The sequence below is a fragment of the Manacus candei genome, unplaced genomic scaffold (genome assembly GCF_025592945.1).
Source record: "Manacus candei isolate 608988 ecotype Guabito, Panama unplaced genomic scaffold, ASM2559294v1 h1tg000008l, whole genome shotgun sequence".
In the NCBI taxonomy this organism is placed as follows: Eukaryota; Metazoa; Chordata; class Aves; order Passeriformes; family Pipridae; genus Manacus; species Manacus candei.
The window spans coordinates 200,596-228,079 of NW_026138056.1; the positions used below are offsets into that span (position 1 = coordinate 200,596).

The 27,484-nt window shown below is 38.2% G+C and overlaps 1 protein-coding gene across 1 annotated transcript; it reads left to right on the forward strand.

Annotated features, from left to right (window-relative positions):
• The first annotated feature begins 20 nt into the window (after window positions 1–20).
• Window positions 21–10,082, forward strand: CBLN2 (cerebellin 2 precursor). Its single transcript, XM_051769564.1, has 3 exons — window positions 21–341; window positions 2,508–2,627; window positions 2,890–10,082. The coding sequence occupies exons 1-3, from the start codon at window positions 21–23 to the stop codon at window positions 3,085–3,087; spliced, it is 639 nt and encodes a 212-aa protein (XP_051625524.1). The 3' UTR covers window positions 3,088–10,082.
• The last annotated feature ends 17,402 nt before the right edge of the window (window positions 10,083–27,484 follow it).

Below are 27,484 nucleotides of genomic sequence, written 5' to 3' on the forward strand. Positions count from 1 at the left end.
GCGGCGGCCCGGCGCTGGGCATGGGGCGGCGGCGGCGGGGGGCGCTGCCGGAGCCAGCGGGCGGCTGCTCCTGCTGCCTGGCGGCGGCGCTGCCGCTGCTGCTGCTGCTGCTGCCCGCCGGGTGTCCGGTGCGGGCGCAGAACGACACGGAGCCCATCGTCCTGGAGGGGAAGTGCCTGGTGGTCTGCGACTCCAGCCCCTCGGCCGACGGCGCCATCACCTCCTCTCTGGGGATCTCGGTGCGCTCGGGCAGCGCCAAGGTGGCCTTCTCGGCCACCCGCAGCACCAACCACGAGCCCTCCGAGATGAGCAACCGCACCATGACCATCTACTTCGACCAGGTTAGCCGCCGCCTGCTTCACATTCGCTACCCCCATCCCCGTCCCTGCCTCCCCCTTACTGCACGCGTGTTCTCGTAGGTGCTCCCCTTCCGTCTTTTAATCCCGACTCACCCGCTCAATAGCAATTTTACGGCTCAGCTCCCCTGAAAGAGTGTGGGAAGTTCTTTTAGGTGTCTGCGGGGTTTTCCTAGTGTGGTACTGGTGGGAAACACGCTAGCTTCTTGTCCTGTCCCATTGCTAGTAAGGAGAGGGGGTTAACGTGAGAGTCTCTGCCTCGGACGCGTACAGGGGTTCCTTGCAGCCGAGGATTGCCTCGCCCAGCCAGGAACGACCCGGGGGAAGGTGCGCATCCTTCCTTTGGTGCTCCGTCGGGAATGCTCATTTTTAGGGCAAATTCGGAGGTTTACCGATGAGGAATCGCCGGATCTGCCTGTTCCGAGCGCATTTGGCAATGTTACAGCATCTCTTAAGGGGAGAGAGGGAGGAGGAAGAAGAGGGTGTTTCCCGCGTTATCAAACGAGGCGAACGATGTCCCCGGTGGGCTATAACGGAATGGTGTTATCCTGCACAGCATACGCCGGACAGAGAAGAGAACAGGCCGGCCTCGTCCTGCCCCTCCCTGCCCCTTCCTCTGCCCCTGCCTCTGTCTGCCCCGTCGCACTGCTTGCCTCCCAGAGGCTATGCCCCGTCCATCCACTTCACTTTTGCGATGAAATTTACTTTTTTCCTACCGCTTCTGACTCCTGAAGTAGTATTGCAGAGTCAGCCAAAATAAGCAGACTGTTTCTCTGGGGGCTTGTTTGGTTGGTTGTTTTTGGGGTTGTTTTTTTTTTAACTTGTCTGTTCTGTCATTCATCTGTCTACCTATCCTTCCTAATGAATTTGCACAGATATTCCTCGGATACAAGATGAGTAGAGGAAAAAGAAAAAACAACTTAAACAAAAACCAAAAAAAACCAAACAAAAACCCCAACAAAACCCCAACTTGCTGAATATATAACATATTTTAGACACTTTACCCGGCAATGTTCAGTTCCCTGGGGTTGGAAGGCGTTTCCTCGGTTCTCCCACAATAAGAGGCTTTATTTTTTGTTCCTTTTTTTTTTTGAAACTTTAGAGTTTGGCTGTTTGGAAGAAAGGCTCGGGATCTGGGGGGGAGGCGGGTGGAGGTTAATTATTTTCTCTTGCTTTGTATTTTTCTTCATTAACCCAGAGGTTGTAACCCTCAAAGCTGAGCGTGGCCGGGCTGCCCCGGGGGCGGGCACGGCGGAGCAGCCGGCTCGGGTTCACCCACTCATCGCACGGCATCGCCACGGACCCGCGGGTTCTTCTCTCCTCACCACCCGCGCCTTTTGAGCCAGATCATGCTGCCTGTCACAGGCACCTGGAAAAGGAGGAGAGGATGAGCCGAGGCCAGATACCGGGCAGATCAGCGGGATCGGAAGGATGTGGCTGCCCCTTCCGAACGAGGCTTTGCGCATCTGCCAGAGGGCTCAATTCTTGCTCTGTTTCAAAAAACATTGAAATATATGAAAAATTAAGGTTGTTGCCAGGAAGGAGGAGACGGCCCACCCAGCCCCTTGAGGAGCGTGTGGGCCAAGCGACACAGCTCTCCAGAGGGACAGAGAGACATGAGCTGGAAGATGTTGCTGGTGCTAAGCATCTGCTCTCCTCCTTCACCCCTCTCTGCAGTGCAATTTTTAACCCTATTAAACTCGAGGGTAGCTCTGTTTTCAATAGTGCTAGCTGAAAAGCATACATTTGCATTATGAGTCAATGACTTTAGGGATTTTTTCCTAGCTTCCTTCCCCTCCCTCCTCACCTCCATTTCACACTCTTCCCCCTCCCCATTCTGCCATCTTTATTGACAGCGCAGTGTGGACATTTGCACTTCATCTAACAGGCTTTGGAGATAATTTTTGTGTAACTAAATTGTTTTATTAACTCTGATGCCTCTTAAATGCCTCTGTAATTTGACTTTATTCCCCTGACATACATTTTTAATTGTACTTCAAATGCCATTTTGCCTAGGCTTTATATCAGTCATGGAGCTCATGTTAGATTTTCACTGGTACTTTTCTGAGGTGGAGTCTGTTTTCTCAGATTTATCTTTCTCTCTCTCCTTTTTTTTTTTTTTTTTATTTTGTTTATTTGTTTATTTTCCAGGTATTAGTTAATATTGGCAACCATTTTGATCTTGCTTCCAGTATATTTGTAGCGCCAAGAAAAGGGATATATAGTTTCAGTTTCCACGTGGTCAAGGTCTATAACAGACAAACCATCCAGGTGGGTTCTGATCTAAAAAAGATGCTTTCTTTTTTTTTTTTTTCAAATGCTCATTTGTAGCCACACATTTACCAAAACAGCAGTTGAAGAATGAAACTGCATGTTATTTTTAAAGGGGTCTATATGCATGACAGAAATCACACATCACCTTAACTTGATTCAACCGATTCTAACCTGCACAAAAGTTCAGTGATGTGCACAAAGCAAAAAAGGCATTGAGAGTTTTCTCAAAACTCAGATTCTGTCTCTTTGCACTTTTTAGGTAAGTTTAATGCAAAACGGCTATCCAGTGATTTCAGCTTTTGCAGGGGATCAGGACGTCACCAGAGAAGCAGCCAGCAATGGGGTCTTGCTCCTCATGGAAAGAGAAGACAAAGTGCATCTCAAACTGGAAAGGGGAAACCTCATGGGAGGGTGGAAATATTCAACCTTTTCTGGCTTTTTAGTCTTTCCACTATAAAAGAAGGCCAAATAGGAGACAGATCCATGAGCTGGAGCAAGAATTCAATCGTTAATGACACCCTGAACTTGGCAGCACATGACGATATTTTCAGTCACCCTGTCAGACTGTCACGGTAGAAGAATGATAACCTTCTAAACTCCAACATTTGCTTTGAATATTGACAATTCCTTGGGAACCTGCGCCTCTAATTAGTTTTAGACAACAGTGATCTTTAGGAGAAATGAAATTATCGACCTGAGCAATTTGTACCTGTGATTGTAAAGTCAATTTTGGATTTTATTGTTGGGATCATTGACTTTCTTATTCTTTTTCATTTTTTCCCTCTCTTTCATTTTTTCCTCTTTTTTTTGTTGTCCCAATGAGACAAATAACTTGGACCACAGAATCACTTTGGCAAAGGCTTGCTCCAGAGCCAGAAGAATGGATTGTTCAGCCCAATGAGATGTTCTTTCCATTCTTTATTTCTTTGTGTTGTATAGCCTTAAGAAAAAAAAAAAAAGAAAAAAGAAAAAAGGGAAAAAAAAAGAATGGCTTCAGTCTCAGTCCTGTATTTTTCTGGGGGAGGGGGATTCTGGACATTACTGTGTCAAGAAGTGCTTTATCCAGTGAAGCAAAATTTGCACGATTGGAACCTTATTTGTGTTGTTTGTGTTTTTCATCGACTTTTTATTTTTTCTGGTTTTTGTTTCTGTGTGCTAAAAATGTAAGCTAGATTGATCAATAAGACAAAAGAAAGCACATATATACCCTGTAGCTCTAAGTAAAGCTAACCAGTGAACAATTCTATCTGCACTTTCCAGCTGATCTTTATAGACCTATTTAGAGAGAGAGAAAGAGAGAGAAAGAGCAAAAGAGCTACATGATCCTTCAATTACAATCTGGAAACTGGTAAAGGAACTGACATTTCTGAATTGTCCTGACATTTCTAGAAGCAACAGTGGAGGCTTTGAATATCTTCTTTGACCATACCCTAAAATATATCCTTTCTTTGCATTATCAAGCATATTTTGGGTGCTTTTATCTGGTATTTATTTGATGTATTTGTCCACTAATGCTTGAGTGCACATTGTAGGAGCACAGAGAGATGTCAGAGCAAACTCTTCCAAATCAAATAAAACCGTCTCCACTTGAGCTGTCCATGGCAAGTATCGGAGGAGCTGACACTAGCATCTTTGACAGCCTTGGGGAGAGGGGCCTCAGAGGATCCACAGATGCTCCAGAAATTGAATGAGTGCCATGCATTTATTAGCTATGTGTGCTCTTCCAAAACAAATGGCATCAAAGTTGTGGGGGTGGACTGACATCAATATTGAAGGTTGGTAAAAGTCGTTATCCAAATCAACAAGAGGTAAAATATCAGGCCAACGTCAGTTGTATCCTGTTGCCTCATTCTCAATAAACAGATCTTGTTTCTTCAGTTTTTTAAGGTTTTCTTGGGGGACGGGGTTGTTGGTTGTTTTGTTTTTTTTTTGTTTGAGGGGTGTTTTTTTTGTTTACTTGTTTAGCTGGGTTTTTGTGGAATTTTTTTATGAAGGTTGGTGTATTAGTGTGCTGAGGAAAATCTTGTTTGAGGAGATCCAGAACGACTGTTTATTTTATAGAATTTTAATCTTAATTTATTTAATTTAAAATATTTAATTTGCTATGAATCCCCAAAGAGTGGATGTGTATAAGAATTTATTTTTTTCAAATTTACTCCTGTGCCACGAACAAATATAATGCAAAGGCATTTGCAGGAAATCGGTGGTATCTACATTGTATTTCAAAATTATGGTAGACATGTCATTTTCACTGTAAATTTATCATTAAAGGTACAAAACCAATTAAAGTCATATATTCTTTAAAAAAACCTATCTGTGTTGCTTATATACCTCAGATGACTAAAGCATTAACCAATTTAATATTTAATATTTTTGTGTATTTTCACCATTGATGCTGTTTGTTTGCTTTCCTGTTTCTCTTTGCCAGTTACTGAATGAATTGATTTCAGGTTTTGTTTTTAATGGTTTGCATTTTCTAATTACCCCTTGTGCGTGACTGCAGTGTTTCTAGTTGCAAAATATCGCAGGACTGTGTTTAAGTACATGAAATAAAACCTGGGTCAGCAGCAACCTTTTTCTATTGAAATTAAAAAATACAATAAATACAGTTGTCTTAATGGTAGATATTGTAAAGATACTTTTTGTGTTTAAAATTTGATCATGTCTCTGAAGAAAACGGAAACTGTATTGGGTTCAAGGTCCCAATTTTTCGGTTTCTAGTACATTTCCCATGTTTTATTTTAAAATTCTGCCTACCATAATCATATCCACTTGTCTCATTCATTTCCGTTTGTCTGCCTTGAATAAGGCAATGACATCGTAATTCGGTCTCTCTCCTAAGCCAAATGAGGCCAATGACAGGGTTTTCCTTGGACCTGTTCTTGAAAGTTTCTTGAAAGCTCACAGAGCTGCAGAATCTGAAAATCTCTTTTCATGTATTCAAGATCAGTAATATTGACTGCTTATTTTATAGAGATAAACATGTTTATATGTATGATAACTAATCTTCTGAATTTAATGAACTTAAAATACTACTTTTCTCCCTCTGCTGCTTTTGTGTCTTTCATACTAAGCTATAGAGTTAGTACTCTTATATAAAACAGTTAAATTAAATGGAAAATGTGGAGTAAATTCTAATTGTACACTAATTGCAGTCATGATCTCTCCTTTTATTTCTTTTGTGTTCTTTGTAATATTTGTTCTCTTTCCCCTTTTAATTTTGTATCTGAGTTTGCGAAGGTAAAATCTACTTGTTATTGGAAACAGTAGACATTTTGATATTTTTATAAGGTGCAAATCTCTTATGTTATGGGGGAAAACGTACAACAGCAGCACTGTAGATGGAAAGGAAATATTATGTGAGACCAATTAAAGGAGCCATGCAGCACATAGAATAAGACATACATAAGAATAGACTTATGTAAAGTAACTTATATAAATAAATTGATTGGGTAACATTCAGAGTTGGCGTAAATTTAATGTTGAGGGACACCACGAGAGTTAGTAGGTGTAAAATATATAGGTAGTGAAGCAGGCCAACAGCACAATAATGACTGGTTCCTGAGGGAGCAATAGCACAGTATTCCTTCCAACAAATTTCAGTCTTTCTCATAAGCTGGTATATAACACAATCATAAGCTACTCCTATGAAAAAACTGTCTGTTTGGCTGCTTCCCTTCCAGGGAACAATCTGTAGCCTGGGTGTTCGCTGGTTTTGGTGTTCACTGTTTTACTGTTTCTTCAGCCTACTTACAGCAGGGTAGAAGCTAGGAGCTGTATTAGGAATGATAATTTCTCATCATACACATTGTTGCCTTCCTCTTGTTTTCTAAGTTTTATATCCATAGTTTGAACATGGTCTTGCCAAAGCCTGTGTGATCTCACCTGCACCCGAGACAGTGGGTGTGATGGATATGCAGTGTACCTCATTACTGGTCAGCATCTTGCAAGCTGGATCTGTGGGAGGAGGAGAGAGACAGGACATGAAACTAGGGAGTTGGTTAGAAGTTATACTGTGTTTGTTGGCTGTGACTTTTTTAACTTTTAAAAAGAACATTTTGATTTTATTGACCAAATTTGTTTCTTGGAAAATATATTAAAGTAGAAGATAGGCTAAAATGGCTTGTTTACTGATTGAGTTATTCAAAAATAGCTGAAAGCAGTTTCATGTCCTTGTAATGTCACATTGATTTCTGAAATAGTCAGAGTCACAGGTAGAATTGCTTAAAAATAGCTCTTATAATTAATAGTCTGCTTCGATCCAGAATAAGTTTCTAGTGTTAATGAGCGCTCAAATTCAGTGTCATTAATATACTTCATCATTTTCATTGGTAATGACTTATCATTAAACAATTAGACATAAATAAAGAAAAACAATTGATTCACCTATTTTAATATATTGTTGAAAGGCCAAGGAATGTCTTTGAGTCATTACATAGTTTCTAGATTTGGAAACACTCATTGTCTTGAACCATTGTTCCAGGATCGTGTTTGAAGGGGAGTCATGCCCATTTTTAATCATAGTGGCAAATTATAATTCATTGTAAAATACCCATTTTCTTCATGGAAAAGAAGAAATGTCAGAATGCTCACCTGACAGAATTTTATGGTTCCTGACCACCTGTTAGCTAAATCACATTAACATCTTATAAACTCCTGAGGATTATTGATATCCATCGCAACTGTAGTTGGACACAGACTAGGTGGCTGGGCAGATGAAAGACAAACCTTTAGATCCGCTGTTTATAAAATCAAATATTAGTAAAATTCAAGTGTTCCATAGTAAAATAAATACATTATCATTTCAGCAAAGAGACTAATCTTGCTTGTTTCACTTATTTCAGTAAAGTCATTTCATCTTATCAATGGACTTTACTTGTGTGCTCCTCAGTGTTAAACTTACACCAACTCTGAATGTTACCCAATCAATTTATTAATATAAATTACTTTAAATAAGCCTACTCAGAGTGTGTTGGGAGGCTCCTTTAATTGGTCTCACATAATATTTCCTGTTCCAATCTACAGTGCCGCTGTTATATGTTTTTCCCCTCTAACAGAAAACGTATCATGATATCCACACCTTATATCAAAATGTCTACTGTTTTCAATAATAAATAAGAGGAGCTTATGAGAATGTCAGTAGTATTGTGCTTGAATTGTAGGGTTTGGATTTTGGTCATGACTTAATATTACATTTACTTAAAAATCAGTGATAGTCATCAGTGCAAACCCTTAATTAACACAACTATTCTTTAGTTTTGAGTTATTTCAACACTAATCGTAATTCTGATAGTATAAGAAAAAGTCTATAAATGTATTTTGAATGCATAATTTAAATCTATTTTTAAATCAGTCATGTTTATGGTCTTATCCAACATAATCATGACTTTATTTTCTTATTAGCTATTATTAATAAAATCCAAAGACCACTGGTGGTGTTCTATGGTATTTGAGTGTAAAAATAAAAACACACTTCACAAACCAAGTATATCTAACATATCCTGTTTCTCAGATCATACCTTAACCTATTTAGTAAATCCTCTCTGCTATTCATCAGCAAAATAAAGTTGCCTAACTTGCTGGTTCTGTGCAGAGCACGTACCACAGATGGTATAAATAATGGCCTAACAAGACACAGAGAGGCAAGTAATGAGTACTATAATGAATTCTGCTTTTAAAAAAAAAGTCTGCATCAACAGAAATTCAAGTTGTATTGACAAATGCTCCAAAACTCAGGAAATACAAAAGTTAAGTTTTTAAACTAATGTTTCTGACTTATCCTACTTTCACTGTAATAATGAAGTGTTATTTTTTCTATAGGAATCTAAAAAATAATTTAAATTGTTTTGTGATGTCAGCTGTATTAAAAGACATTCAGCGTATTGATATATTCAATGTTATACATATTCAACTAAAACCTAAGTTCATCAATTAGTAATTATGTAACATTCTGATTTCTGCCAATATATTTAAATTAATTGAAACTACCCCTTTGAAATGCATTTCTCAATGTGTAAATATACACACAGGTACGCACACACATATATATGCATATATTTACATATATATGTGTACATGCATGTAAAACACACATTTTTAGCTAGGAATGGATTGAGAGCTGGCTTTTTGTGTAGTTTGGCCGTCCTTTTTCTGAAGCGCTACCACAACAAATTAATTTTTAGTTTATTTATTGTCATTCTAAACCTGAAACTGTTTATCTTTGCTTACATCTAAGAGTACATACAATGATAGCAAATAGCAATATACATTTCAGTGTCTGAGAGCTGCCACAGCTAAGGTGATATTAGAGTAAGGTGAAGCATACAGTTATTAATAAAAGACTTTAATTAGCTCAAGTTCTGTTGAGAGATTTTGTGATGCATAAACCTACAGCACTGCGTGGGAATTGCTTCAAAAAGACATAGAGGGGGATTGTCACAGCTGGAGCTTCCATTTGTCCTTGTATTGACACTAGATGGGAAACCTTTAATACATATTATGTAGCAAATATGTAGCAAATAAGTTGTTTAACAACAATAATCTTTATATGCTGACTTAATTTTGATTGTGTAACTTTTCCGTATAGAGATGCTTTATACTGTCACATATTGGAACTAAGAATACAACGACTTCAGTGGATAAAGAATAAAGGGTTTTCCAATGTTGTTCACTAGTAGAAATAACCTAGCACATAATATATGTTGCTTCTACAGACTTTAGTGCCAGTGAAAATATGTAGGAAATTATTTAAAAAAGAATCTTTCAAGTTCTTACAAGTTATTTATTGTTAGCAGCAGCAGAATTTTCTCAGCCCTGTTCGTAATAGTATGACTAGGAGTATTTTAGGATGGAGTTTAAATGGATATAGCTAGACCTAACAGCTGACTTCTTCTCTATCTGAAATTTTCTGAACAGATATGTGTTCTCATTAGATTTTATAATCTCTCTAGATGAAACTGTCCTTTAACTCTGACTGGTTTTACTAACCAGTCTTGCCTAATTATTTCACCTGAGTAGGGAGAGCATCCATTTTTCTGCTTCTTTGCAATGGTTCTCTTGTTTTGTTATACTACATCAATTGTGCTAAAAATATCCAGCAGAGAAAAGGAGATTCCCACTACACTTGCCGCCTTAAGACACTAATTTCTCTTCTCCTGCCCTCTCTTACCCTTTTGTTTTCATGTTTGAAAGGCTCCTGTTGTTGAAGTGAGTATTTTTTAAAATAATACTTTTCCAACTCTGAAAACTTGTTCATGCAAAATGATGACAGCTTTAGTTGACTGCTCATAAGTTATCTCATTCCTCTGTTCTGCAGCCAGAACTCTCAAATAAAAGAACCCAATCTGACTGGGGAAAAAATATAACTATAAATAAATAAATAAATAAATAAATAAATAAATAAATAAATAAATAAATAAAGCGACATATGTATATGAATCAGTGATTTCTGGTAATTGTTTTGATCCTATTCAGACTGTTCTCTCCAAGAGAATGATTTGTGCAGCCAACTGACTTGATACCCCTCTGTTTTCTTAAATCCATTTAAAATATCCCTGTTAGCAGGGATATTAGGAATCTCCCCTTTTACAGCCTGTTTATAAATTACAGACTCTTTTGTATGATCGTCATCATGGCTAGGCTTCGCGAATGAAGATTTGGGAAGGACTCTACCCACATTTGCTGCAAGCTCGGTGGTGGCTTAAAAGGCCAATTCGAGATAGAAAAGTCCATAGTTGCAAAAGGCACAGCAGAAAGACTCCTTAGGTGGTATCGACAAGACATGGTTCTTTCTGCGTTGTCTTTTTTCCTCGAGATTCACCCGGCTGGCCCTGGCCACGCCAAGGGGGCTTTCCAGACCCTTTTGTGTAGGTGTTAGGCATTGCTCAAAAGTAATAAACCAGATTTTCAAGAACTTGAGGAATCCTTTAACGTGAGCACCTTGTGAGAAAGAGAGAACAGTCTGCAGGAAGGGCAGAAACCCTCCTAACAAACAGAAGAGTCGCTGATTATTCTTTGCACAAATACAAACCTCAAAAGCATATGGGGACACATGTGCATGTCCATGTGTGAGCTATAGCTATAAGGGACAACCATTTATATGTAAAACACTTTCATAGAGCTCTAAATTTTATGCAAGTAAAAAAATTGCATGAAAATATGTATGCGACTTAGTTGGGATTAAAGATGCACTTGCAATTAGTGGTTGTACCAAACTGTTTAAGGTCAGTGGCTCAATGCAGATATTCCACAGTGTATTCCACTCGAGGGTGGAATGATGCACTTTGTAATAAATATCTAAGCTATTCCTGAGAAAACTTAAAAAAGTTATCTTTACACAGCTATGAGATTCAGAGATCAGAGTGCGGTTAATACAATTCACACCATTGGACACATTTTAAAAGGTGAGATAAACATTTTATTCACATTTGGTATTTTTCCCTTAGGTTCAGTCAAGAAGCAGCTTACCTCCTGAAAGCAACAAAATGGAATCCACATGCACTATAAAACATTATTTAATTTTTACTGGGAGTAAAAAGAGCCTTGCTTATTTGCCTTCACGTCCACATTCTCTCTAAGGCATTTGCCTGTCGCTTGCTTTTTATGTGTCCACTAATGTTTTTCAGAGCTTCATAGGTTATGTCTGAAATAAATAATTGAAAGCTGATTTGCAAGTGGACTTTAACAAGTTAAACCTGTAAGTGGCAGGCTTTCTTGCCATACTACTGATTGTCAGAGTTACTGAAAGTAAGGCTGTATTGGCTGAGATGGACTTCATTTTCCCTGCAGAACTCCTTACAGTGCTGTGCTTTGCACTGGTAGCCAGAAAGGTGTTGATAGCGCATCAGTGGTTTGGCTACTGCTGAGCAGTGCTGACAGCATCAGCACTGTCTTTTCAACATTCTGCCCCCATCAGTAGGCTGGGTTTGGACAAGATCTTGGGAAGGGACACAACCAGGATAGCTGACCCAAATTGACCACAGGGATATTTCATACCATATCAAATCAGTTCAGACAATAAAAGCTAAGAAAAGGAGAGGTATTGGGGGACATTTGTTACTTAAAATGTTTACCTTCCAGAGTAACTGCTACACATGCTGAAGCCCCGTTCCCAGGAAGTGGGTGGACATCCCTTGCTAGTGGAAGTTGAGAACAGGTTTGCTTTTTTCTTTACTTGTGCACGCACAACCTTTTGGTTTTGCTTTAGTAAACTGCCTTACCTCAACCTACAAGTTGTTTTCCCTCTTATTTTCTCTCTCGTGTCCAGCTGAGAAAGGAGAGTGATAGATCAGCTTAGTGGGCACCTGGCATCCAGCCAAAGTCAAACCACCACATAAGGCGTGAAGTACTTACATCATGTTTAGAAAGAGCTAGGCTCAAGATATCAGTTGAATATGGGCTGCACTGCTGTACTCTTATCCATGCCCATGGCAGCAAGGTGCAGTGAAAGACAACTTCAGGTGACATTTAAATGGCATGGGAAATACAAATTCAGTATCTCAGCAGTACTTTGGTGCTGGACCAAAGATTACCAATCAGTTTATGCTTTCTTGTAAACAATACATGTCATGAATGAATCTGGACTGGAAAAGAAGTTCCCAGCTGTATATAACTGCCCAACAATATGAATTTAATGACCTATTAAAAAAATATCCATAGTGTCTTGGGCAACTTACTATCTTGAGGTTTCTCTAGTGGACTAGCTCCCCAGTGTCACTGCTTTTCCTGTACTGGGAAACCAAAACTGGGCAAAAACTCCATATACAGTCACAAATGCCAAATACAGAGGATCTCGATCTTCTGGCTACTCTCTTGCTAATAGATACAACTATGCATTAAGCCTTTATCGCTGAAAGGCTACACTGCTGACTGGTGTTCAACCTTTTACCCCACGATCTTTTTTTTTTTTCCTGCAAAACTTTCTTCTATCTAGTAAGTCCCAGACAACACTGCTGCATATGGATATTTCATACCAGGTTTAGGACTTTGTATTTGTTTAACCTCATGAATTTCTGTCAGCTCGGTCTGCTAAAGTCTCACAGAACAGTAGCACTGTTGTTTAACATATTACTTTCTTCCTCTAAATTTGGTTTCATCCACAGACTTGAGGGTGTGTTTTGCCCTGCCATCCAGGTAGCTAGTTAAGATATTAAATGGTGACAGCTCTAGTACTTTCCTGTGAGGAAAGCCTCTAGTAACCATCTGGCAGATGGATTTCAAACTGCGACCCATTACGCTTTGAGTCTCCAGATCCAACCAGTTTTCCAGGCATCCTGTAGTCCATTTAGTTTTTTAAGCATCTTTTCGTCTATGCATCAAGTCTGTATCGCTTTAGCTTGGCTACAAGGATACAACTGGAAACCATGTCAAAAGTCATGATAAAGTCAAAGTTAATTACAAGCTCTGACCACAAATTCATTTATCAGAGAGGGTAATCAGTCTGATCAGGCATGATTTTAACTTTGTAAATCCGTTGTGTTTTTTCCCAATCATCTTCTTATCATTCATGTGCCTACAAATGACTTCCGTACGCAGATTTTTGCCATAATCCTCCAGGAGACTGCAGTGAGGCTGACCAGCCCCTAACATCCCAAATATTCTTTCTTGCTGTTTTTGAATAATGATGTGACACTTTCCATTCTCTAGTCACGAAGGCCCTCTCCAGATCACTTGGGTGATCTGGAGATTTTGGCCAAGGTGATTTTGGCCAAGCTCCCTGATCAATATCAATTGTACCTCATGTGGTCTCATGAACTGTTGTAAAACCAATTTATTTGCTCAATTGACCCTTAACTTTTCCTACCGTGGGCAGTACCTCAGTTTTACAGGTTCTTCTGCCGTTAGGCATAGAAATCTGAAAAGCCAAAGGGCACACCTTATTGGTAAAGGCCTTGGCAAACAAAGCCTTGAACACTGCACCCTTCCATACCCTTATCACAAGACCCCTCTAGTTTCCCATCAGTATACTATAGAGGTCTTTATTTTTGCCATTCATATTCCCTGACAGTTTCAATTGCAGCAGAGTTTTAGATTCCTAATTCCATACCAAATCAATATTTTTAATCTTTCTTCTGATTGCAAGGCTAATTTCAGTCAGCTAAAGAAGGCTGCATCTTATTTTGCCCCTTGATCAGGAGTTCTTGTAGCAGAAGCCCATCACAAAAGCTTCTTCATTAACCTCCCTTTGATCCTGACCAATAAACTCTCAACTGGCTTGTGGACCATTTCATGGCAATGAAGCACACATTCCACACTGTGCTCTTTAGCACAGAGCACAATTTCTCTTCCTGCTGTTTCCAACCTGTGCTTCCTAAAGGACCTATATCCACTCATTGCAATGCTCCAGCCATGAGAGCTAACCCACCATGCTTCTGTTACTCTGCAACTGCTCACAACTTCTAATTCCTCTCTTCTGTTTTCTATTTTCTTCATGCTGGAAAAGTTAATGTCCAGGCATTTTGGACAGGTTCCCAGTAGTGATGTTTTTTAGGGAATATGTGAGAACCTTATTTATTTTGCTGTCATCCAAACTCCTGTCTCCATATTATGTCACTTCTCTCCAAGTCTGATCTTCTTGAAAAATCATGTTTAAAGGCTTTGTCATTAAGTTAACAAGTTTATTTTTAAAATGCTATTGTTCCACTTTGTCAGATGGAGACAACCATTCCTTATTCCTTAAACAGGGTCTAGTGATTATAGTGGCACAAACCCCACATGGGATATGAACCATGCCTGAGCCTTTTCCTTTCACTGGAAATATTGAGGAATCACCACCTAACCTCTCAAACTCTTTTGGGTCAACCCCTCTTGATATATTTTGGTTGCCCCTGGCTATTGGTACTCACATGGTAGGTAGCAAGAGTTTATAATTTAGGGGCTGGCTGAGACTTCACAATATTTGTACAAAATCTTGGATCCAGAATGCACTTCAAATCTGCTTAGAAACAGGTAATAGGTGAAGAGATAAGGATACTGAGCTGGCATACCCAATGCTAATTCTTTGAGGCTGTTGAGTGGAGAGGAAAATTTATGATTATACTCTGTGACATTTGGACAGTATCTCAATGTTTCAGTACCAGCTAATCTGACAATAGAAACAATGATGTGCTTTCTTTACTGATATTTTTACCATCATGTATCTTTCTAGCACGTGAAAGTCAGGCAAATGTGAAGAAATGGGAAAAAGCATATGTCAGAAGAAACAAGAAATTATATGAAATGACAAATTGAAGAACATGGGAGGCAAGAGAACAGAATTAAATGAAAGCAGGAATCCTTCTGGAAGGTGCTGTTAGGGCTGAAAGTGATTTAGTATAATGATAAATAGGGCATGGGAGACAGAAATTAGGTGTAAAACACGGGACAGGTCTTGAAATACTGGAACAAGGGTCAGAGACTAGAATTTTTTCCAAACTGGAAAAGAAGGATTTACAGAATGAGAGGCTTGGGGCAAAAGTAACAAAAATGTAGAAAAAAAAAATGCAGAGCAAAGACAGGAACAAATAAATGGGGTGAAGTGACAGTGGAGGAACATGGCAAAAGGGACATAGCTTTTACAAATGGTTTCCAACTTAGAAGAAAAAAATGAATTCAGAAAATAAGAGTGAAAGATTTAAGGTTTTGTGCGTTTATCTCAAAAATGCATGGACCGGAGAGAATTCTGTTTCCCTGCTCCTACTTATTTCAAGGGCTTTTGTACCACTTGTTTTTTTTCTAATAGCCTTTCCACTTATGCTAGTTCTCATTCCCTGCAAATGACTCACCAGTCCTACCTGCTGTTGAAAATATAGCCAGCATGAGCAACTCCCTCCTAACAATGCCAGTGGGAAGTGAAGGGTACAGTGCCTCTCAAGACCAGGTTTCTTTCCCTGACCCATCAAAAGATGTTATCGGACTTGATTTGGGCCGGCTAACCTGTCCCTTTCCCTTTGTTTCCCTCTGGTGTGCTCAGCATGCTCCTTGTAAGACAGCTGTTCTAGAGAGATAGTCATTCTGTGCTGCAGTTTGTCCAGAGCTGACTGGGGGCAGCAAGCTATCTGGCTAGCTGCAGTCCTTTTGGCTTCCAAATGATGATTGAAAGCAATGGAAAAATAAATGATGCACGTTTTTAGTTTATATTTTTCCTGACCTTTTTAAGAATCTGCTGTAGATTTCAATTTTCAGTTTGAGGTGGGAAGTATGTGAAAGAATGTATCTTTAAATACACTTTCATAGTTTTGGGGATTTTTTTTTAAACTCTTTTCTGATCGTAGTCTGTGAATTTGGTGATTAGAAAACACTCTGAATATAAACACTTCCAAAGGAAGATGGGCTTACTAGAAGCCATCCTAACATCCTGCCATGGCACTGAGGAACTGCCAGCCCTGCCTGTCCTGTCCACCCCCTGCGCTTTCCCCTACCCTGCCCAGGCCCAGGTCCTCATCTCAGCCCCTAGAACTGTCAGGCCCTGCCCCAACAGTGCCACAACAGGGCTGGTCTCCTGCTCCTCACAGCCTGACCCTACCTGGCCATGGACCCTGTCAATCAAGGCTACCCACAGGTCCATGTCCTGACCCTGTCGTATCCCATTCCCATCCCAAAGGGCGTGCCTTGTGCCTGAGGTTAAGGCTGCCCCTGCTGTCTCCCAGCTGCCAGCTCCTGGTGAAGCCCATGTGGAGCCCTCAGTCTTGGAGTCCTTTGGCCTCTGGAGCCACCAGGGTCTTCAGTGCCCTGCCATGCTCCTGGGCTAAGGAAAAATACCAAAATAATCTCAGGTGTTGTTTGTATAATGGTTGTTTCAAACCATGCTGGAAAAGCCACTTTGCCCTCCTCCGTTGCCAGTGCTTGACCATCCATACTTTTTCACTGGAAATTGTGGCTCATTTCCTCAAGAAGAAATTTTGGCAGTGTCTGGTATCATTAAAGCATCTAGTGCATTTATCTGGATGGATAAATGCAATCAGTAAGGTGTGGCCTAATCTGTTGACCAGCAGCAGAGACGTGCTTCATGTGAGAGCTGATGCAGCTAGGAAACAGGGTGTCTATAGTGACTTATCTAGTCAGTAAAACTCATGCCTTCTGTGGGCAACAGCAGGTACCCCAGGGATGAGAGTGTCCATGGATGATCAAGCTTTTTTCACTCATAAGTTTTTCTTTAAATTTTCTTTGTTAGGGATTTCTTTTTCCCCATGGAGTATTTCTCGGCTACAATTTGCATTCATCACTCCAGAATTTGGAACACTGATTTGTTATTTTCATGTGCCTTTTTAAGCAATTAATTGGTTAATATCCAGTCTTACTAACTTGAAACAGCAATTGATTCTACTCTCATTCCGTTCAGCTGGGATTTATTTGCCTTCAATCAGAGCAAGGCAGGCCTAGGCACAGTGAATTGGTACTTTTCTGTTCACTATTGCTGAAATGTCACCATTCCTGTAGCTGGATTTATATACATTTTAAGGTCATTTGATCATTTTGACAGATTGTATCATATTGTATCATCTATTGTATCATCATTGTATCATGGATTTGATCATATCGCCAGAACTTCATTTATCCAGTAATCGAGTTCCTGAGATAATAATTTGCCTATGTATTAAAGTGTATCTTTCAGAAAAAAACATTATTGTAATGATCTCTTCAGTAGGTGGCAGTGCTGGGATTAAAACTGTTGCTTGACTAATATGCAAATTCCCGCCTGTTGGGATTTCAGTGTAAATAGTTTTGTTTTTCTTTTTTTTTTTTTCTCATCTTTAAATTTGGGCTCTAGGTTGCTTGGAATGCTGAAACTGTGAGGAGATTCACTTCTACTGGCTGAGAAGGTATAGAAAAATAGATCAAGTACAAGTGCAGTCAGTTGGCTCCAGAGATACGTATGAATGAGCTAAAGCTGTGGAAAGCATGTAACAATAGAGCTCCAAAAGTATTAGTTTCTCCACTGCACATAACATAATCCATTCAATTGCTCTCGGTAAAATTATGTTGCTGGCTGAAATGCTATAGAGTCTGAATACACAAATATTCACAAGTCTGTATTCACATTTTAATTTTACATTTATTAAACTTTATTGGAATCACTGTGGTATCCTCACGTTGTGGACAACTTCTCTAAATATGGTGCCATAAAGGACTCCATTATTGGGTTCTGGTGACTTCATAATCCATTCCTTAAATTGTGATGAAGAACAGTTTTCTACCAGGATGTAATATACAGGTTAGGAAGCGCTGATTCCTGGTAAGGTCTAAAATAAAGATTTGAGTCACAACATGAAGCTTTTTACAAACACTTTTCTCAAAAGGTGGTTTGACAGAAATCTCTCTAAAGGTCATACGTCTTAATGGCACACATTAGGTAGTCCACATGGAATACTGCTCAGGAATACAAAACAAACAACAGAAATTTCCCATATCATTAGGGCTCAAGACTTCTCTTGGATTAGAGCTGGACTGCACCTGTGTGGATTACAAAGAATGGTTTATTGCGGCAATTAAATTGTGTGGTGGGAGCATGTCATTTTTTGTCCATTGGGAAAGCAGGATAGAGAGAAATCTCACAGCTACACAAAAAGCAGTGCTGCGTAATGTATTCCAGATCACACACTGAAAGCAATAATACTAAATCTATGAGCAGCTAAGAATTCTCAGTCATCTTGATGCTGATGACACTTGTATTGACACAGTACTTCAGGGAGGCTTTGGAAACAGCACCTATGGAGATAGCATCTTCTCTTTAAATACAACCCCAAAGAAGGGAAATTTAGTAATTTTCATTAATAGCAAAACATCTATGGAAGATCTGGACTGATCCTATCCAGTGGGGGGAAAAAATATATGTATTACAACAAGAGAAAAAAGAGAAAAGAACAAAATGAAAAAAAGCATGCTAGCATTTTTCAACATTAAGAAAATGGAATTCTCTTCTCCTAGATGAGTAAAGGTCAGATAACTTATGAATTCTTTTGAAAGAAAATTGAAAATATTTTATAATTAAAAACAATAAAACAATATTGACATTTATAGTGGCTTGTATTCCTGAAAAGATGAAAAAATTCTACTCAGAGTTAAAGCATTTCCAAAGGCAAGTGAAATATGTTTGAACACAATGAAATTTAGAACAAGTTTAAAAAAGTTTAGAAAAACAATATTTGGGAGCACATGAATTTCGTGTTCTGAAAATGTTGAACCTAAATTAGCAAAGGGACTCCAAACTCCTGTTCTGTTTGGGAGACTTGAAGACCTAGGACCATCCAAGAGGATCCAGACTCCTGGGTGTCCTACAGAGATACCTTGCACCCAAGATCTCAGGAGATCAGTCCCCAGAATCAATAAGCCCGCTTATTACATATCTATGGCACTGTAGTGTCTGCTGATTCTGCAAGACTATATATTTATCAGATTCCACAGCAAAGAGTCAGTAGCCATTTTTATGAAACTAAGCCCAGTCTGTGTAGAGTAGTAGTGCTGGCTTACACTAGCTCGGAATCAGTTTTGTTTTAATTGAGACTTTACTGTCAGAAACTAAACACAAAAACATGAATGTGTGACTACTTCCTGTTTATAATTAGTAAATAGATACATAGAAAATCACTTTTCCAGAATAGTAGAACTAGTAAGAGAAGAAAATTGTAGCATTACCTTTGACTGCATTCACTACATGCAAGATTCATCATTCATCTCCCTGAAAATTATTTCAGAACTATGTAATCTCATACCTAAATCAGTCTAAGGAGCTTCATTTCAGCATATTGGAAGATATACTAAAATAATGAGAGGAAGAGAATTTACTATCCACTTTATACTCACTATCTGCAAAGAATTGTACAAATCACAAAGCAATGGAAGACAGAACTTTTGCAAGGAATATGCTAACTTTTTCTAAGACAAGAGATGTCTTTTTGAACCTGAGAGGTATTTGAATTCTCTCAAAAGGAGAAAAGTAGCCTTCTGAATCCTATTTGTAAAATGAAAAAAGTTGCTAAAATGGTTTCCATTGGTTGGAATAAATTCTTGTTCTCTTCAATATAAGCAGTGATTTCAGATCTGCTGGTACGTAGGTCAGCTGCCTACTGCTCCAGCAGACTAAAGAGTGAGAAGCAAAACCTGAAGCCTTTTAAGCTCTTGAATTTTTACTGTGTCATGCAGTGAGGGGATAAGATTTGCCTTCTGGCAAGAGTATGTCCCTCTAAACTCACAGATGACCTGTGGTCTTTTGAGACACAGGTATCACTGTCAAGTTACAGCTTCTCTGCAGCATTCCTTAAGCATCTTGTCCTAATGCAACTCCACTTCCTCAGAAGCTATTGACCAGAGCGATCCTACCTAACTCCGTTCTCAAGGGCCTCCTGAAGCCAGAGAAAATGAGCCTTTGCACGCTAATGTTGATTTTGTCAATATCAATTTAGGAACAGAATAACCCCATGAATTTTCAAGCAGCCTAAATAGGTACATTTTGCATAGAAAATCTTCAAACATAGTTTTATTCTCTTTTTTTTTTTTTTTTTGACTCCACTGACTAGAGCATTGGCAAAAGAGAACCAAAAGAGAAATATTTGAATTGAGCATGGGCTTGAAGAAATTGAGAAGTATTTCAAAGATATTTTTTCCTTTTTCATATGGCCCTGTTTTCTTTGGGATTAACTTTTCTTTTGAACTTTACTTCTGTCGTATCTTCCTATTAAGAGAACATGCCAAAAGAATGAGGTAGTTCACTGAATTAACAACCCCACAGGTACCTGTGTCTATTTTGATCTCAGTTACATTCTTAAACAACAATAATGGAAAGTCTAAGATCTTTCCTTCCTGGTGTTTAGTTTCATAAATTCAAAAGGGCAATGTTTTATTCTCTTAGGATGTTTTTACTCTCAACTAGTCTCAAGCTAGTCAGTGTAGCTTTATAAATCAAATGCCAAAACCACTTTAACCAAAATCTGTGATACATTCCTTGCCTAAAGGAACTGCATTATTTTAAAACCATAACTGCATCATAGAATTATATTGCTTCTTGAGCTGCTTGAGGGTGACTGGGGGGTAGGCTAGGAGCTGAAATCTCAGCTAAAACTATTTTACCTTGTGAAATTCTCTGCAGTAAATCCATACAGGTAATGTGGAGCTAGTAGCTCTGCAGGCTGTTAATGCCTGTATAGCTCAAGAATGCTTAAGCTCCATGTCTTCATTGCTAAAACATCTTAAATTAATGAATTACATGGAATGATCCGTTTAAAAGTATATTTGCAATGGTCATAGAGGGCTTGGTTTTTTTACTTTTATTTTTGCTGCTAAACAGCTTTTTAGAAAAAAAACCAAAACAGCAAAACAAACCACAACAGAACACAAAATTGAACATGCCTTGGTGAAAACTTAATCTGTCTCATGAAGCCTAATTCTTGTGCCTGATACGCTGATTGATGGTAACAGTGGAAGTGGTTTCTGTAGTTAACTCCTATGTTTAGTATAATACGTAAAATATTGATAAGAGAGATGTTTATTTTATGATTACATTTTAAACTAATATGAAACAGTGAAAGAGAACACAGCCTCTTTACAAAGGGAAAGTGAATAAAACACACAGATTGGTTTTCTGTTTTAGGGGTGATATCATTTAGTAACAAGAACAAGCTGATGAATTTTATTGACGTAATTCAGTAAAATCTAAAGATCTGAAGTGTAGCACATAATAAGACTCCTTAGATTGGATTAAATTAAATGCTTGCATTGTTTAGAATCTGGTAGAGATAACCCATACTGATGATTGTGTGAAGGAGACTGTAGCAGGAAGGGGGCTGCCCCCTCGTGGGGCAGGAGGCTGAGGGTAAATCACCCTTGCTCATTTGTGGTAGCCAGCTGGTGTGAATCGTTTCAGTCCTACAGAGGCTCTTTAGAGGTAAATTTCAGGAGGGAAACTGTTTTCTTTTTTGTTTTTTTGGAAGGCATTTTGGAGTAGGCAGATATAAGGACAAAGGTCTGTGGAACATGGTCTGTTCAGGGAACTAGTTTTGCTTTGTTGTTTACTTTGTTCTTGCTTGTATCTGGAAATTCAGCTGTGCCTGAGAACATATCGCAGAAGATAAACATGGTTCATTGCTTCCTGAGCTATGGCAGCCAAATTTTGAACCATACACTTTCACAGGAAGATCCTAGAAAGAAATCTTACAAGAAAAAAGGGTAGGATCCTTGGAAATTCCAAACCTGATAATTAAATATTAAAAATGGACGTTATCCTTTCTGATTGCTTAATTTCATTAAATCTTATACACCGTGTATCATAAAGATGAGGTATACTGCAGAGAATAGTTTACAAAGAAAGTTCTTCAACATTAGAAGTAAGAGTTCTCAGAAGAGTTTTGCTATGTATTCATGGGGTTATAGATTCTCTACTTTTGCAGGCCTTTGGACTAAACTAAAAATCAGAATACAGATACAAAGACACAGATACTGCTTTTTTGGCTCTTAAATACCCAGATCTTAACATTAATTCGAATGTACATCATCTCTCTGCAGAGCCTGCATGAGTTACACAGCATTTGAACTGCGTATTAAAACAATAGGGCGCACTATGTCATAGAGAAAGAGGTAGCTTAATATACCAGTTTAAACTTCTGTGATGAGATTGGTGCTCCCTTTGTTCCACACCAGGATGCTAGCGTACACTTGTGTCAGCTGTGAAACTTTCTAAATAGGAAAACCTGAGGACAGCTAGAAGATAGCATACATGAGAATAGTGCATGTCCTAGTATAACAGAGAACATAAGTTACTGAACATCTATTGTCAAAAAGCAGTATAAATATAAGTTTTAAAAATATCTGGAAATGTTCACCCATTTCTATTTTTGCTACATTTGACTACATTTTTGAATTTGGTTGTAGTGTTATTTTCCCGATTGTTAGCTGCAGTTCAGTAGATCATCAAAATATGTCAAATCAAAAAGTTAAAATAACAAAATGTTGTCAACAGCTGCATTTTTTTCACTTGATTGATAAACTGTAGGTAACACAGTCCTCATATCTGAAAGGCATGCACAGCACAGTCATAAGAATACATAATACCTTGTTTTGTTACTAAGATACCCACATTTGATCCTAAATGTACCAGCACACTACCAAAGATGATAATATGCATTTGAGACAACAGGCAGGAGCCTGCTCTGAGCTGCTGGCCAGTAATGAGTTAAAGCTGTACTAAGCTAGCTAGACTGCAGCTGTGAATAGTAAAATATTGAAGCTGGGGGGAGGGACCAATGAGAAAGTCAGACAAAAGGTTATAAGTCTGAATAAATTACTCCCTAAGAGTCAGTAGAAAAAAACCCCACATTAAAACAAAAACACCCAATAAACCAAAAACTTGAATAGACTCAAAAGTATTATGAGACTATTTTTACAATATGTCTTTTTCTACCAAATTGTTTTGCATGCTACAGTTAGGAGCAGGGGAAGGTAAGAAATATGATATTTGTAATGATGATTTCCTATGCAAGTACTTACAGTAATTGTAGTCTTAGAAGGACAATTTACTGTGTTCTGGCTCCTTCATTTTTCCAAATGCTTTTTAATTTTTTATAGTTAATCAGAACTTATTTTTCAAAAAATTAAAAGGGAATGGACAAGTCATTCTTCTTAGCCTTTGTGTTTGGAGATTTTTAAACAAAATACTATTTCTGATGTTTTCAAAATGCTTGGAATAGTTAGAACTGTTTTCAAATGCTAGTAAGCCACTGTTAATTTTATAAGCTGTTTTCTCTCCTTAAGGACATAGGTTTATCTTCCTGAATTATGACTTAGTTTGCCTATAATATGTTTAGAACTACACATATATTCATAAAAATCTTGTTACATATGAGGGCATATTACATAAAAGCAATTTTTACCCTACTCTAAGAAACGTCTTGGTATAATGGTGGGACACAATTATGCATATACTGGAAAAAAATGTATGGAGCTAGGTGCACTTCTAGCTAAGAAAAATAAAATGGGAATTTAAGCCACTGCCTAACTACCTCTAGTTCTGAAAATAATCCCTTGTGTCCTCACATACAGTATTGGTGGTGAGCAATAGGGAGATGTAAGAGAAAGTAAGAGAAGAACAATAGTGGCAGAATAATCTAAAGGGTTTACTAACAATCTTCTTGCCATTACTTGCATGAGAAACCATAGGATCAAAATCTAGGAAAATTTTTTAGCTGCTGGGCTTTACCAAGAGAAGAGTAGAACACAGAAAGTTTAGTCTTTACCTTCCTAACCTATGGTAAATTGTTAAAGCATTTCTGATGTGTTACTACATCCTTCACACAGCATTTGTTATATGCCCAAAAGGGAATTTAGAAATTAATGCTGAGGTTTTTATTTATTTATTCATCAACTGAACTGTTGGACTGATGACTGAACCCCTAGCTCTGGGGTTAGTAGTAGTAGCTGATCTCCAGCTTCACGTAGAAATAAAAACTAGGCATGTGTCACCCTTGGCTACCCTGTGCTCTGGCTTCTCTCAGAAAGAAACCTGGGCATATGAACTAGAGGAGACTTGTGCTCCAGAGAAGCATATGATCTGGCTGATAGCAGGGATCAGGACTCAAGAGTATGCTACAGAGTGTTTTTCCTCTTAGGTTTAGACACAACCGCAATGTTTTAAGAGGAGGAGCTCTTGCTGAGTAGCGTAGATGCTATACCAGTCAGAAAGGAAGGATGGAAAGGACTGTGTGACTCTTCTGTAAGATGGAAACCACAAGAAAGGAAGGCAGGCTTGTACATCTGGCATAGAAGGCATCATATGTGTAACCACGTGCAATTATTATTTCCATTGTGACTGAAAAACAGGAAGTAAATGCTTCAACCAGTTTGTTGGGTTAAAAAGCCGACACTTCTTTATTGGTGGCATGCTGGGTGCAAGGGAATAACTCCACAAGACCTGGACACCCAACAATGAAACAGATCAGATTATATTCCTGAAACTAATACATATTCATGACATTTCTATAACATATTCATTACATTTCCTGAATATGTGCTAATTATTTCCATGGACTTATTTGGATATGGTTCCAGGTCTTCTGATAAATCTTTTTTCCTTGGGAGTATATTATATATGTGGTCAGGTCATTATGTACTTCTCTTATCATTCTTTGCTCTGACACACGATTCGTGTTCTCAAAACTAAGATATCTGCTAGTACATATTAATCACTGATATAAGTAAACAAGGGTTTGCAAAGCTGGCACAACACTATTAGTCACAGATGTAGGGATCAAACACTATTGCACTAAAGTTAAAAGAATTTTCCAACTTCTTCCCCCACTGCTGCACAGACTTTAAAAAATATATGACTTTTTCAGTAGCACCATTACCTCAATTTTGTGTGTGGTTTTTTTTTTTTTTCCTTTATTGCACTGGAATGGCACACTTTTTGCAACCACAAATGTTTTTTACATCCAACTATTGGCACAGGAGCAGCAAAGAATAGGTTTGCACTTTTCTTCATATAGTATCAAATGATGGCAACATATTCTTTGACTTCTCTGAGGCCATATGTTAAGGGTGTCTTGTGTCCTCTATTGCAGTGATTAGTGCAGGCCACTGAAGAAATTCAAAATGCATTAATTCAGTGTTTTCTTCTTACCATGATGTACGAGGAGTGCTTGAGGAGGAGTGGTGAGGGCATAGTGCAATTTTGTGGTGAGGGAAGTGTTTTCTTAACAGGAATGGTTAGCTATGTGTTGTGATTTCTCTGCACTGAATTCCTTAAGTAAGAGCATCTATTCTGAATTCAAGATGCTATGCTTTTTTATATGCTTTAAAGAAAACTACATTGTTGTTTACTCTGACCCTGCGCTGTATGGACTGATTGAACCTGCTTTGGAGGGCTGGAGAAGGGAAGTTCTGTGCATATGCATGTGTGTATTTCTTGGGACTTGTCATCTTTTGTTCTGTAACTTTAAGCATTTGTGTGTTTGTGTGCATAAATTGCTGCACATTTTCTTTAGAGAGTTGGCACAACTTCTAGCTGACAGGTGGCACATGCTCTGTTCTATGTTTTTTTGCTGATAATATGCTGAATCTAACTCAAATTCCCTTTTGATGAGTTGTTTAGTGTTTGGAAATGGATTATCTTGGGTTATATGCTGTCTCTTAATAATAATGTTGATTCTTTTTAGGCTGAAATTGGAACACGCGAATGAAGGATAGTTCCTGATTCGGAAAAAAGCTAAGGGCTAGAAACTTGTGTTTATTCACTTGTTCTGAGAGCACTTGCAAGCCTTTACTCAAAGGCACCTACTTTTGCATTAAGAAATAAGCATTTATTTATGCCTCCTCTTGACATCTGGTTTGCCTTTTTTTACTTTAAAACTTGGTTTCATAAAAGATTCTGAGTAGATTTGACCTCTGCGTCCTTTCTTTCATCAATTCCTAGTCACATTAGGTACCAGAAAACAGGTCAGAGAGGTCCTCCTCACTAACACTGATGCATCCCCTTGTTTCTATTCTTTCGGAAACTGCAAACACAACAAGGACAGTTTAAAAAGCAGTCTGGGCATCCTGTTAACTTACATGAAGAACGACTGGTATCTCTATTACAAGTGTGGAAAAGTCAAGATAGTACTATATAGCTCCAGTCAAGTACTATGTATATAATACAAAGAAACATGATGTGTCTCAGACTGCCATTTAGTATGTCCATGGAATATGCAGAAAAGCCCAACCTAGTTGTGGTCCCCTGGTGCTTAAACAAGATAAACAATAAATAATAAGATTTTTTAAAAGTATGTTCAAATGACTTAAAAACTACTGCTAAAATAGTTCTAGAAATACAGTGTTAATAAGGTAAGCTATAATTTTTTCACTTATGAGTGCTACCAAATACTACAAATTTTAAACTGAACTCTCAAGAAAAATATAAAGTCTTGTTAGATTTAAAAACTTGTGTGCCTCAATGTAATACTCTGGGAATTCCACCATTTATGATTTTAAAATTTTTATAGATTCAAGTATCATAACGTACTGGAGAGCTTCTTGTTCTTGTGATACTTTTTATTAGAGAGGCTCTCCAAGTGCTATGTGTGCTCTCATTTTAAACAAAGCAATATCACAATAGATATCAATTATGATGCATTTAATTTCTGGATATATCACTACTGCATGAAACAGTTGGTCAGTATTAGTCTGTTCAAAACGTGGAGCTGATGCAGCTGATGGTGCACATTGTTAGAACAGAACAGGTGTTATAATAGTAAATAGTGTGAGCAGCTCTGCCTGGCACTTCATAGGATATTTAATATCCTATACTGCTGGAATAATATTAACACATATACTTTTTGAGAGAAAATACATTAGTCCAGAGGAAAAATAATTGTTCATAAATCAGATTTTTTTTTATTTATCTTAAATTTTTTTGAATCAAAAAGGCTGTTTCCATGACTACCATTTCTGCACATATTTGATTACATTGTTTTGTAATTTATGGTACAAAAATGTAAACCCCACCAGCAGTATTTGAATTAGAATGTAGCAGGTTTATAGCTTTGTTTGGCCCCAGGCACAAGTAATAAAATTCTAGCTTTAAGTACCATTGGGGTTTATGGAATGAAGACATCTGCATTATTGTAATAAAGTGTTCCTTAGTGTAATAAATATAACTGACAGAAGTGCATGACTTCCTTTATGAAAAATATGTTGATAACAATATAGTCTTTAAATACTGAAGAAAGTGACTATTAAAATTTTATGTTTCCAGTTAGAGACATCTGTTGAGCATTTAGGTGGTATTATCAGTTTACTGCTGGGTATGTCTAATAAGACTTTTAGTTTACAATTAAATGGAGAAATATTGATGAAAGAAGGTATTAACCTTCTGCTGATGAATGTTTTTTAACAGTTAACATTTTAAATTTTCA

What these genes read in the sequence shown, in the direction of transcription:
- CBLN2 (XM_051769564.1), top strand. Translation starts at nt 21, where the DNA reads ATGGGGCGGCGGCGGCGGGGGGCGCTGCCGGAGCCAGCGGGCGGCTGC. An exon ending in TGACCATCTACTTCGACCAG is followed by an intron (nt 342 to 2,507) that starts GTTAGCCGCCGC and finishes TTTATTTTCCAG; the next exon opens with GTATTAGTTAATATTGGCAA. An exon ending in ATAACAGACAAACCATCCAG is followed by an intron (nt 2,628 to 2,889) that starts GTGGGTTCTGAT and finishes TGCACTTTTTAG; the next exon opens with GTAAGTTTAATGCAAAACGG.